Consider the following 14056-nt stretch of genomic DNA (forward strand, 5'->3'; position numbering starts at 1 on the left):
CATCCCATCCAAACTGTCAGGTTAGGCTAGGCTACATGTCTTTACCACGCCCTTTTGGGTGGCCTGTAAATCCACGCGCCCGTATTTATGTAGTAGCCAACAGTCGGCTATTCATTCGATGTGGTTGCTGAAAGCAAATCACAACTTTAGAAACTGTTCATAGTTATTTTTCCGCTGTAACCTCTAGCGCAAAAATCTGTAAGAACTACCAACATCAAAACAACATTAATGCGTGTTGTTTTGATGCTGCTGCACGCATTAATGTTGTTTTGATGCTGCACGCATGAATGTTGTTTTGATGCTGCACGCATTAATGTTGTTTTAATGCTGCAAGCATTGTTGTTTTGATGCTGCACGCATTGTTGTTTTGATGCTGCACGCATTGTTGTTTTGATGCTGCACGCATTGTTGTTTTGATGCTGCATGCATTAATGCTGTTTTGATGTTGGTAGTTCTTACGGCACTGGTCTAGTTACTTGAAAAAAAACCTTTTGATTATATTACTTATAGTTTTCACACTACAATCATATTTACATAAATCCCAATGCATTTCAGGGGCCATAGACGAATGGGAAAGAAATCTGGAATAAGATAGAAAATACCATTCCATTTAATATAGAAACGCTAAAACGTGCAGACCAGTCTGGAATAGTGTGCTTGTATACAGCTTTTTGATACCATTTAAATACTTTTTGAACTAGAATTGTTTTAAATCTGCATAAAACTCCATAGGCTTGAATGAAAAGTATTTGAATTCACCACTTGAAACGTTAAAGCTACAAAGGATTGTTGCTATTTACATTTGCATAAAAGCCCCATGGACTTTAAAGGCCAAATTTGGATTCACCACTGATCTTGATCTATTTCAGCAGACTGACTAAACTTTGCCTACTTTATAACCCATAAAGCTTGCTGTATCCCCTTTAATTTCAATGGTGGAATGCAGGCTTCAACATTCTAAACTGAAACCATTGAGAATGTTCAAACAAAAACATTTGAGAGCTTAAAAACACATGGCTTATGATGATATAGTACTCACTCTTGCTAACTATACTAGTCCACTATAATAACTCCACACCTACAAACCACCCCAAAATAGGTCACTATAACACAGCCTATGAAAACCCTTTTACAGCCATAAATACTTCAAGACTAGCAAGCACACCACATTTACTTCAGTAAAAATCCTTTTCTAGTTGGTGTAATTTCTGTTCATGGTCAGTTATAAATTGTGATTGCAATCAGTCTCCTGTAAAACTATGACATCATATTTGATTTCAGATGCTTCATTTGGCAACATGTGCCAACACAGTCTAATGCCTAACCTTTCATGTGTGTTTTGTGATCATTTAGCTTTATCCACGATGGGCCTATGTTTATCAGGAATAACTGCATAGAGTGAGTGAAACCTTCACCATTGGCTAAATACAATGAGACTGCATAGCCTTTTGAGCCAGACGATGGCGCACTATGCATGCCATATGGCTTTGCTGAAACAGAGCCTTCCTTGAGGAACTATTTGAAATGTTAATGCAAAACATCCTTCAGATCTATAGGATTTCTTTAGAAGGCAGGGGCTTGGGGTCAACTGAGAATTCAGCAATTGTCTAATATGTTGCTCCATCCACATCAAGCTCCAGCACCCAGCTTGGCTCACAGCTGGACCCCAGCACACTGGACTGTCTCCCTGGACATCTGCTCCTTATTCTGGGCCATCTACACTTGGCTCTGGACCTCCATTGTCAGCCCAATACAGATATCCAGAGGATGGACAATATTTTTTTAGGCTACTTGTATACAGAGTATCAAGTGGGAAGCTTAGAGTTAATTGAATGAATTGAAAATCACTTTGTCCCAAAAAGATCTTTATTTCTGAATTCAAATGAAAAATACCACACACAGTGAGGGAAAATGTTATTTGTTCACAAAAGCTGGTGCATTCAATTGTTCAGTTTCTCATCTACCAAGGGGGCAAAGGGAATGAAATAACTTAAATAGAAATAGTTAGAAAATATTCTTAACACCTGTCTATAAGCAACAATTATGTCAATGATTTTTTAAAAATATATACAAAACTGTAATGTGACAAAATTAAATATGTTTTACGTTAAATTCACAATTTATTTACCACTAATTATCAATTGTATTGTTTTGTTGAAATTTCAAACCATTTCCTCTAGAAACTATTTATATTCAGACTAAACTAAAGGCCTTTAACATTTGACAAACCTAGAATCTGGTGGATCAGGACAAAGTCAATTATCCTCTTAATTCTTGAACAGTCAATCATTTTAAAGCTAAACGTAGATATCCTCACTTGGATTCAATTAGGACCATTGAGACGCATTGAATTGTTGCCCTCACAGACCTGTCCGCACAATCTTGTGCACACACAAAAATACATACAAAATAAATGGTCATCCTTCCTCGATTGTGGTCAGTCACAGCCTGTTTGGTGTGTTTCACTTGCAACAGTACCGGTCTATGTACAGTAGCAGTCTGTCTGAAAGGTACTGTAAGTCACTGAGATGTTGCTAAAAGCATTGCGGAGAAAACACCCAATAACCGGAAAGGATCGCAAAACAATAGAAAAAGAAAATGTACTCAAACAATCACAGAATAGGCTACCTGTTGAGAACTAACAGCAAAAAGGTCATTTTGTTGGCAGAACATTCACACAATTAATTTTGTACACTCAATCCCAAGGTTCGAATCAGTACATGCCTTTCAGATTATATTATCCAGGCTTCAGTCGGTGCTACTCCGATAAGGGTCAGGGCAAAACAAAGCAGAGGGTAAGGTTGTAAGTCTCTCAAACTAAACAAGACTTTGGTCACAGTTCTAGCTAAGACAGATATGAATTTCAAACCATTTATTTTGTTTCGGCATTGCCCTCACGAGGACATCAGTGACAGTTATGTCTGCCCCTCCTTTCCCCTCACTATGGCACTGTGTTATTGCACAAACTCTCCACCAACCTAACAGTCTACAGAATATTTTCCAGAACTGGATCATTGATGAGAGTTTTGTTATACATTGTCCGGACTGGACTGTGACTGTTCTCAATAATAGATAATATTTGTGGAGAAAATGCTTGGTTGGTAAATCGTTTCTTTTTTATACATTTTTTAACTCTACAGGCAGGCGAGCTTCAGACTCTTCCGTAGTTTAAGCTATGCATGTGTATGCATTCAATGGCATGCTGGTAGAAAAAGACATCGGTTTTCAACAAGTTGATTTATTTGATCAACATGTAGCTAGCATGATTTTCTGCTAGATATAAAAAGTGAGTTATATTACTTCTCATTTCAATGTACTTTGAAGTATACGTCTACAGCTTTGATAGAAAAATATAAACCAAGGACCAACTCAACATTTGTTCACGGGGTAAATGGAGTGACCTTTCTAGAAAAAATAAGTGTGTGTGTGTATGCATGCATGCATGCATGCATGTTACACACACCTAGTCATTTCACCATAAAATGTATCAGAAAAATACCTCCCCTACTGTGGTTGCAGCAGCAACTTTACAGGAATAAACAAGATTGCTATTCACATGATTTCTCATGAAAACATCTATTTCACTAAACATTAATGTAGCCAATACACCCATCAAAAATGTCCTTTATGATCACCACATAATTTTGTGAATTCCACTCTGTGCTTCACCACTTTACAGATGGTGTGATCCAGTAAAACTGTTCTCTCGATACATTGTACTGTAGTCTCACTAAGGACAACTTAGGCAAGGTGGTGAGGCCAGTAACACTGAAGAAAAGGAGACGGCTCATTCCATAGACTCCAATTCAGTTCTATAGCATTTACTTCTACTAGAAGGTGTGTGTGTGTTGGGGAGGGTCAACATTTGAGAGGTGAGAGACTGTAGGGTTATGCTCAGAAGGCACGAAATGGGAGAAGGCAACAGGAGGTGCTACGGAAACTTGTTCAATAAGAACACATTTTCATTTCCTATTTCAAAACTTGTTGCTTCGTGGTGTCCTACTGAACACAACCCAGGTGTGGAGCTTTAGTGTTACCTCTCGCAAACGTGTAAAACCTGGGAGTCAGAGCACAATGGCAGTGGTGGCTAGTAGATGGAGATGGAAAGGACTATTTCTACAGATCACGCTCTGATGTTTCCCTTTGCTCCATCAAAATATAAAGACAATCATTTGGAGAAATAAATAGTGTACCGTTTAAAAAGCTAGTTTTCAGAGAACGCTTATGAATGTGCTTCTCTTTTGAGGCTAGCGGCATACGTATCATTGACAGGAACATCATGCTGCCATGAAGAATTAAGTAAGTCAGTCACCACCACTGTGTCCAAGTGTGTTGCTTTTGCCAGGCAACAGAAACCTCCCCTTAAGCACAACAAGTACGGTATTTGAAACACTGGTGACACCAAGGTTGACTCGCAATAGTTTATAGTGGCCTTTCTCTCATTGTCCATCTGAAGAGGAGACCAGGATAAGAAGCCACGCTAGACAATTGAGATGTGCCCCAACAATTACAGCAAAATAATAAAAGTGAAAAGAGGTCATAGATGGCCTGTGAGGATGTGTTCTGGTCAGAGGTATGTGTGGGGTCAGGGTGAGAGGAGTATGGTCCATAAGAGAGTGAGGAGAGGGAGTCTAGGTTTTTGGTTCAGGCTGTCCCACTGGCAGAGTAGGAGAACTGAGGGAAGTGGGGTCTCCTGTCGCTGTCGAAAGACTCCATGCTGCCATCTGGGAAGGAAAGAGAGAAAGTTAAGAGCACAAATCATTAAAAAGTAACATTCATCTTTCAAAGCAAAAAAACAAAACAAGGTCAAATTGTGGATTATCTGGTAGTATGAACGCTGCGAAGTCAACTAAGGGGAGTTGATGTCCCATAAATCCATAAAATCTTTAAGCAACGTTTTGTTGAGTTGGGAGGGAGGGAGGGTACCTTGTCCTGGAGGAGTGATGGTGATGGTCTGCCCGGTGAACTCCACGTCAAAATAGCGGGTGTCTGTTTCCGAGGTGACCTGGGGCTTGAATGGAGGGACCAGCTGAGAGGAAAGGGGAGGAGTCATGAGTGGGAACCTGCCTGTCATAACACTTGCCATCACCATGAGAACAATGACAACACATAGAAAGCTTAGGATACGATACCTTCTTCTCGTACACATCTTGCCACTCGATCCCAGCAAAGAACTTGTGCTGCATTATCTCCTTGGCGTCATCAGGCCCTCCACCTAACCTAAAGAGAGGAACACACACACAAAGTCAGTGTGTACACACACACGCACACACACATGCACACACACACACCCCCCTTACCTCTGCTTGGGGTCCTTCTTGAGCAGGCCAGAGAGCAGGGACTTTCCCTCGGGGCCCAGGGTTCTAGGAAAGCGGATCTCCTCCATCAGGATCAGCTCAAACAGCTTCTCATGGTCCTGGTTGTAGAAGGGCAGCCGACCGCACATCATCTCATACATGACCACACCCAGACCCCACCAGTCCACAGCACGGCCGTAGTCATTGTCCTCCAGCACCTGTGTGTTGGAAAGGGGAGGTAGAACATGAGCGTCATGTACAGGTGGGTGGTAGATCCTTTGGAAGGGCTTTCTAACCTCATCCCTATGTCTATGGTAGTGGTCCTGATTCACTGATAGTTTTCGATCAGTTGAAGGAAAGGGTTGATGGGTAGGTGTTTACCTCAGGGGCCAGATACTCTGGTGTCCCACAGAAGGTCTTCATGGTGGCCCCGTCCTTGATGCCCTCCTTACACAGGCCAAAGTCTGTGATCTTTATGTGGCCGTCTTTGTCCAGCATCAGGTTTTCCAGCTACAGTAGAGAGGGTTTCACAAGGTGAGTTCGAGAACAGGGAGGTTCCTTCTTGAACTTGTTCAATAAAAACACATTTGTATTTTCCATTGCGAAATGTTTTCACGACTCCCTAAGTCACCTTCAGGTCCCTGTAAACCACGTTCTTCTCCAAGTGGAGGTAGTCCAGCGCGGACACTATCTCCGCTCCGTAGAACCGGGCCCTCTCCTCGGAGAACACACGGTCTCGTGATAGGTGGAAGAACAGCTGGGTTGAAAGAGATGGTTATATTGTGGCAATCCAATTTACAGTCACATAAATACGAACCATTTCCCCCAACCTTACCGGTATTAAGTTCACCATCATATGATCGTCTACCATGTAAGATCGTCATTGAAAATAAGAATTTGTTCTTAACCAACTTGCCTAGTTAAATAAAGTTTTTTTTTTTTTTTTAAGACAAGGAATCCTGTCCACTCTATTCATTACAGTCCATCTGCAATGTTCTGAGTATTTCACCTCACCGATAAGGCCTTTACATCAGGTCAAATGTAACAAAGTACTCACCTCTCCTCCATTGGCGTACTCCATGACGAAACACAAGCGGTCGTGCGTCTGGAAGGAGTACTTCAGACCCTTTATGGAGCGGATGAAGGAAGAGCACAATTAGGTTACCGATTTATATTAGTAGAACAGTAAACAGAGGGAACAGAGTTTCTGTTGCACACCAATGGAATGGTCTCTCACCGTTAAGAAGGGGTGTTTGGAGTTCTGCAGTACTCTGTTTTCAGTGAGAGTGTGTGCTACTTCATCCTAGAGAATACTAAGGAGATGAGCTTGATCCAAGAAAAGGAAATACCAGTATACACAGACTAGGCGCACGCACACACACACTCGTCTACTCACTTTTGCCACAATCACTTCTTTCTTGAGGATTTTCATAGCGTAGTATTTTCCGGTTGACTTCTCCTTCACCAGGATAACCTTCCCAAAAGTGCCCTTTCCCAAGAGTTTGAGGTATTCAAAGTCGTGCATAGTCTAGGAGACAAAGTGTTAAAAACAAAGAGTTGGATAAACTGTATTTTGCCATATCAAAAACCCTGCCACTGGTATTTGCCTTACAGCAACACAAATGCTGAGAACAGAGGGTTAGGTGTACGCACCACTTTGAGTTTGGGCTTGGTGAGGTACATCTCCATGTCCATGGGGTCTGGTGAGGAGTCCATCCTCTCCTCCTCCTGTTTCTGCAGCCCATCAGCCACCTCCTGGATGGCCTTTGTCCACTGCTCCCTGAGGACAGAGGGAACCAGAGGTAGGATGACTACGTGTGTGTGACATGTTTATTTTTGTGGGGACCAGAAGTCCCCACAAGAATAGTAAACAACAATTTGAGCAACTGGGGACATTGTTAGTCCCCATAAGGTCAAATGTTATTTCTAGGGGGTTTAGGGTTAAGGTTAGAATTAGTGTTAGGGTTAGTTCTAAGGTTAGGAGCTAGGGTTAGGGTAAGAGTACAGGTTAGGTTTGGGGAAAATAGGATTTATAGGACTGAATTGTGTCCCCCCACAAGGTTAGCTGTACAAGACTGTGTGTAACCTACCTATCCTCTGGGCTCTCCACATGGAAGGTGCGTTCTATGACAGTGGTCCACTGTAGGCAGCGGATGATGAATGTGTTGGGCTTGGGTCGCTCAGTCTTCATCAGCTGACATTCTGCTGGTCATAAGGAAAAACAGAGGGAGAGAGCGGGAACGAGAGCGAGATATGTCATGTGGTGAACCATCAGGGATGCATAGAATGTAGTGCAGGGCAAGAACAAAAATGTGCAACCTCTGAGGTACTTCAGGACCTGAGTGGAGATGTACTGCTCAATTTGTGTTTTAAATATTGTGATTAGGGGGGGAGAGTGTCAGAGGGTTGACTTACGTGCTACTGAGAAGTTATTGAGTGGCGTCTCCAGTTGGTCGACGTCTTGCGGTCGCTCCTTGTACCCGATGAACGTACCGTCTCTCTTCAGCAAGAAATACCTGGGCCTCCAGGTCTTTATGTACTCTCCTGAGAGGAAGCGAGAGAACCATTTAACAGATATCCTTCAGCCAATTGCATGTATTACATCAGAAAGGAGACTACTCAACCTGTCAGTGAAATCCTAACCCAGTCTGAAGAGCCATAAGAGCACTGAGCTATCGCTAACCCTAGGGGGAGCTAGTAATGATAGCATGTTGGACAAGTGTGTCAGAGAAAGACAGAGTTTGGTTGACCGCAAACTTCTGAGGCATTTGACCTGGTGGTTTCGACGAAAACAGAACTTCCCCTCAAGGGACATTTCTATTTTTTGTATCTCCTCTTTGCACTGCGTGTATCTGTTGTACTGCCTTCCTGTACTGTGCCTTTAAGACAGGCAGCTAGTAAACAGGGTCTCCGATATGTTTTTCATTTATTTTTTATAACCGCGACTACGGGTACTTCTGGTAATAAACAACCATATTCTAGAAAACAGGAAGTGACACACTAACAGCACATTGAGAGAAAAACGACACCCTAATCAAGTGTAGTGAGTGCTGCTGCTGCTGACTCATCTGTTAATGCTCAATAAGGGCGATAAGATGATTGGAATCTTCGAAAAACAGTTTCATTTCACACGCACACTTCATGCCTAGAGACTAAAGCAGATGTGTGTGATGCTCCTAGGGCAAAGTGACCTAAGGAACAAGCTGTTGCCTTATAAAAGACAATCCATACCAATTAAGTGTTGTTGCATGGTGCCTGTCCAGACTCATTTACCAATGCCACTCATCTGAAACCCATATCTTTGCAAACACATAGGCCTAGGGTTAAACTTGCGGTAATTTATGGCAACTTGGTAATTTAAACTTTTTTTCTTTAATTGTAGTAGATTTTTTTTTTTTATATATCTCTGTGTCAATATTGTCCATAGGTTTCAAGATAAAAGCCTAATTGAAAAAAGCATCTAAATCAACAATGGCATTACTTCAAATGTACTTTTTTCAACATTGGTGCCAAAACATTTAAAGTAAATTAAGTGTGAAAAAAAAGGCTATGTCATACACACACACACACAAAATGATGAAATTGTATTTGTCACATGCTTCATAAACAACAGGCTACAGACTAACAGTGAAAAGCCTACTTACGGGTCCTTTTCCAACAGTGAAAAAAATAAAAATAACGAGGTATAACTAATGAGAAAAATAGTATGGCTATATATCAAATCAAATTTATTTATATAGCCCTTCGTACATCAGCTGATATCTCAAAGTGCTGTACAGAATATATGTATATACAGGGAGTATTTGTACCCGAATCGATGTGCAGCAATGTGAGGTAAACGAGGTAGCTTTATAAATATACAATGATTTCGGAAAGTATTTAGACCTTAAACTTTCCACATTTTGTTACATTATAGCCTTTTCTATAATTTATTAAATACATGTTTTTCCTTCATCTACACACAATACCCCATAATGACAAAGTGAACAGGTCTTTAGAATGTTGATAAAAAATAAAAACAGAAATACCTTTAGTATTCAGACCCTTTGCTATGTGACTAAATTGAGCTCAGGTGCATCCTGTTTGCATTGATCATCCTTGAGATGTTACTTTCTACAACTTGAGTCCACCTGTGGTACATTCAATTGATGGGACATGATTTGGAAAGGCACACACCTATCTATATAAAGTCCCACAGTTGAAAGTACTGTGGGACCTTCCCCAACCAGAAACAGTGGATTGATGGCAGCATTCGTGCAAAACTGAAAGCGCGAGCCACTGCTTTTAATCATAGCAAGGTGACCTGAAACATGACCGAATACAGTGTAGCTATTCCCTCCACAAGGCAATCAAACAAGCTAAGCGTCAGTATAGAGACAAAGTAGAGTCGCAATTCAACGGCTCAAACACGAGACGTATGTGGCAGGGTCTACAGACAATCACGGACTACAAAAATAAAACCAGCCCCGTCGCGGACACTGATGTCTTGCTCCCAGACAAACTAAACGCCCTCTTTGCTCGCTTTGAGGACATTACAGTGCCACAGCCCGCTACCAAAACCTGCAGGCTCTCCTTCACCGCAGCCAATGTGTGTAAAACATTTAAACGTGTTAACCCTCACAAGGCTGCTGGCCCAGACGGCATCCCTATCCGCGTCCTCAGAGCATGCGCAGACCAGCTGGCTGGTGTGTTTACGGAAATATTCAATCAATCCCTATCCTAGTCTGCTGTTCCCACATGCTTCAAGATGGCCACCATTGTTCCTGTTCCCAAGAAAGCTAAAGTAACGGAGCTAAACGACTATCGCCCCGTAGCACTCACTTCAGTCATCATGAAGTGCTTTGAGAGACTAGTCAAGGATCGTATCACTTCCACCCTACATCCTAGACCCACTCCAATTTGCTTACCGCCTCAATAGATCCACAGGCGACGCAATCAAACTGCACACTGCCCTAACCCATCTGGACAAGAGGAATACCTATGTAAGAATGTTGTTCATCAATTACAGCTCAGCATTTAACACCATAGTACCCTCCAAACTCGTCATTAAGCTCGAGACCCTGGGTCTCGACCCAGCCCTGTGCAACTGGGTCCTGGACTTTCCGACGGGCCGCCCCAGGTGGTGAGGGTAGGAAACATCTCCACCCCGCTGATCCTCAACACTGCGGCCTCACAAGGATGTGTTCTCAGCCATCTCCTGTACTCCCTGTTCACCCATGACTGCATGGCCATGCACGCCTCCAACTCAATCATCAAGTTTGCAGAAAACACTACAGTGGAAGGCTTGATTACCAATAACGACGAGACGGCCTACAGGGAGGAGGTGAGGGCCCTCGGAGTGTGGGGTCAGGAAAATAACCTCACACTCAACGTCAACAAAACAAAGGAGATGATCGTGGACTTCAGGATACAGCAGACGGAGCACTCACCTATCCACATCGACGGGACAGTAGTGGAGTGGGTAGTGGGTTTTAAGTTCCTCTGCGTACACATCAAACTGAATTGGTCCACCCACACAGACAGCGTGGTGAAGAAGACGCAGCAGCGCCTCTTCAACCTCAGGAGGCTGAAGAAATTTGGCTTGTCACCAAAAGCACTGACAAACTTTTACAGATGCACAATCGAGAGCATCCTGTCGGGCTGTATCACCGCCTGGTATGGCAACTGCTCCACCCACAACCATAAGGCTCTCCAGAGGGTAGTAAGGTCTGTACAACGCATCACCGGGGGCAAACTACCTGCCCTCCAGGACACCTACACCACGCGATGTCACAGGAAGGCCAAAAAGATCATCAAGAACAACAACCACCTGAGCCACTGCCTGTTCACCCCGCTATCATCCAGAAGGCGAGGTCAGTACAGGTGCATCAAAGCTGGGACCGAGAGATTAAAAACAGCTTCTATCTCAAGGACATCAGACTGGTAAACAGCCATCACTAACATTGAGTGGCTGCTGCCAACATACTGACTCAAATCTCTACCCACTTTAATAATAAAAAATTTGATGTAATAAATGTATCACTAGTCACTTTAAACAATGCCACTATACCCTACATTACTCATCTCATATGTATATAATGTACTCTATACTACCTACTGCATCGTGCCTATGCCGTTCGGCCATCGCTCATCCATAGATTTATATGTACATATTCATTCCTTTACAGTTCTGTGTATAAGGTAGTTGTTGTGAAATTGTTAGATTACCTGTTAGATATTACTGCACGGTCGGAACTAGAAGCACAAGCATTTCACTACACTCGCATTAACGTCTGCTAATCATGTATATGTGACCAATAAAAATTGATGTCAAAAACCAAGCCATGAGGTCAAATTTGGGGAAGGGTACAAAGAAAATATCTGCAGCAATGAAGGTCCAAGAACACAGCGGCATCCATCATTCTTAAATGGAAGAAGTTTGGAACCCCCTCCCCCCAAGAGACTCTTCCTAGAATTGGCCACCCGGGACAAACAGAGCAATCGGGGGAGAAGGGCCTTGGTCAGGGAGGTGAACAAGAACCCAGATGGTCACTCAGACAGAGCTCCAGAGTTCTTCTGTGGAGATGGGAGAACCTTCCAGAAGGACAACCATCTCTGCAGCACTCCACCAATCAGGCCTTTATGGTAGCGGCCAGACGGAAGCCACTCCTCAGCAAAAAGGTACATGACAGCCTGCTTGGAGTTTGCCAAAAAGGCACCTAAAAGGACTGACCATGAGAAACAAGATTCTCTGGTCAGATGAAACCAAGGTTGAACTCTTTGGCCTGAATGCCAAGCGTCATGTCTGGAAGAAACGTGGAATCATCCCTACAGTGAAGCATGGTGGTGGTGGCAACATCACACGGTGCGGATGTTTCAGCAGTAGGGACAGGGAGACTAGTCAGGATCGAGGGAGAGATGAACGGAGCAAAGTAGAGCGAGATCCTTGATGAAAACCTGCTCCAGAACGCTCAGGACCTCAGACTGGGGTGAAGGTTCACCTTCCAACAGGACAACGATTCTAAGCACACAGCCAAGACAATGCAGGAGTGGCTTAGGGACAAGTCTCTGAATATCCTTGCGTGGCCCAGCCAGAGCCTGGACTTGAACCCGACCAAACATTTCTGGAGAGACCTGAAAATAGCTGTGCAGCGACACTCCCCATCCAACCTGACAGAGCTTGAGAGGATCTGCAGAGAATAATGTGAGAAACTCCCCAAATACAGGTGTGCCAAGTTTGTAGCGTCATATCCAAGAAGACCAGGCTGTAATCGTAGCCAAAGGTGCTTCAACAAAGTACTAAGGGTCTGAATACTTGTGTAAGTTTTTATTTTCTAATACATTTGCAAAAATTTCTACAAATCTGTTTTTGCTTTGTAATCATGGGGTATTCTGTGTAGATTGATGTGGGGGGGGACAATTTAATCAATTTTCTGGTTAAGGCTGTAACAAAATATTGAAAAAGGGGTCTGAGTACTGTATGCATTTAAAAACAACTTTTACTACCCCTTTTTCCCTCCCAATTTCGTGGTATCCAATTGGTAGTTAGTCTTGTCCCATCGCTGCAACTCCCATACGAACTCGGGAGATGCGAATGTCGAGAGCCATGCATCCTCCGGAACACAACCCAACCAAGCCGCACTGCTTCTTGACAATGCCCACTTAACCCGGAAGCTAGCCGCACCAATGTGTCGGAGGAAACACCGTACACCTGGCGACCATGTCAACGTGCATGCGCCTGGACCGCCACAGAAGTCGCTAGAGCGCGATGAAACTAGGACATCTCTGCCGGCCAAACCCTCCCCTAACCCGGACAACGCTAGGCCAATTGTGCGCCGCCCCATGGGTCTCCCGGTCGCGGCCGACTGCGTCAAGGCCTGGACTCGAACCAGGATCTCTAGTGGCACGACTAACAACTGTGATGCAGTGCCTTAGACCACTGCACCACTCGGAAGGTCTACTGTAGGTAAGTGACTAGGAAACAGGTTAGATAAGACAGTAGCAGCAGCGTATGTGGGGAGTTTTAGTGTGTGTAAGGCATCAGTATGCACGTGGTGGTTTCAGAGGAAGGCCCCAAAAAATGGTCAGACGCCAGCCACAGTACTTTTGCTCTGCTACTGCACGGCAAGCGGTACTAGTGCACCAAGTCTGGAACCAACAGGACCCTGAACAGTTTCTACCCCCAAGCTATAAGACTGCTAAACAAGGCTGCTAATTAGCAAATCAAAATGGCTAACCATACTACATGCATTGACCTTTTTGTAAACAAACTTTTGTACTGAGAATGCGCACACAGACTTATATCGACACCCTAACACACACACGCACACGCACGCTGCTGCTACGGTCTTATCTACCCTGTTGCCTAGTCACTTTACCCCCTACCAAATGTACATAGCTACTACCTCAATGAACTTGTACCCCTGCACATCGACTCGGTACTGGTACTCCTTGTATATAACAATGTTATATTTTTACTTGTTATTGTTATTCACCGCAAGGTGCTACAGAGGGTGATGAGTATGGCCCCCTTTTCTATCTTTAACTCTGCATAGTTGGAAAAGGACACGTAAGCATTTCACTGTTTGTGAACCGGTGGAGACTAAGCATGCAACAAAGAACATTTTATTTGAATGGTATTCACTGAGTTGGTTTATATTTAGGATCATGTTTACAGATGTCATCTTATTTGATTATTTAATATATATTTTACATGTTGAGACCTTTGTATTAAGGTACTGAACATTGTCAAAAATGAGTTAGTCACATAACTGATCTTT

The 14056-nt window shown here is 43.3% G+C and overlaps 1 protein-coding gene across 5 annotated transcripts in view; it reads right to left on the reverse strand.

Annotated features, from left to right (window-relative positions):
- Positions 1–1848: 1848 nt before the first annotated feature.
- LOC115139339 (RAC-alpha serine/threonine-protein kinase-like) overlaps positions 1849–14056 on the reverse strand; it is a 68068-nt gene continuing 55860 nt past the window's right edge. For 4 of the 5 annotated variants that reach the window (XM_029676597.2, XM_029676596.2, XM_029676598.2 and 1 more), the window contains exons 3-14: positions 7713–7841; positions 7388–7502; positions 6951–7077; positions 6694–6825; positions 6535–6600; positions 6355–6423; positions 5929–6054; positions 5679–5807; positions 5301–5515; positions 5133–5220; positions 4927–5029; positions 1849–4724 (exon numbers count right to left, since the gene is read on the reverse strand). In XM_029676597.2, coding sequence (XP_029532457.1) covers positions 4645–4724; positions 4927–5029; positions 5133–5220; positions 5301–5515; positions 5679–5807; positions 5929–6054; positions 6355–6423; positions 6535–6600; positions 6694–6825; positions 6951–7077; positions 7388–7502; positions 7713–7841 — 1379 coding nt within the window. In that variant the 3' untranslated portion in view covers positions 1849–4644. The remainder of the gene's footprint in view (positions 4725–4926; positions 5030–5132; positions 5221–5300; positions 5516–5678; positions 5808–5928; positions 6055–6354; positions 6424–6534; positions 6601–6693; positions 6826–6950; positions 7078–7387; positions 7503–7712; positions 7842–14056) is intronic. The other variant, XM_029676599.2, reaches the window with a different exon arrangement.

Source organism: Oncorhynchus nerka, linkage group LG13 (genome assembly GCF_034236695.1).
Source record: "Oncorhynchus nerka isolate Pitt River linkage group LG13, Oner_Uvic_2.0, whole genome shotgun sequence".
Classification (NCBI taxonomy): Eukaryota; Metazoa; Chordata; class Actinopteri; order Salmoniformes; family Salmonidae; genus Oncorhynchus; species Oncorhynchus nerka.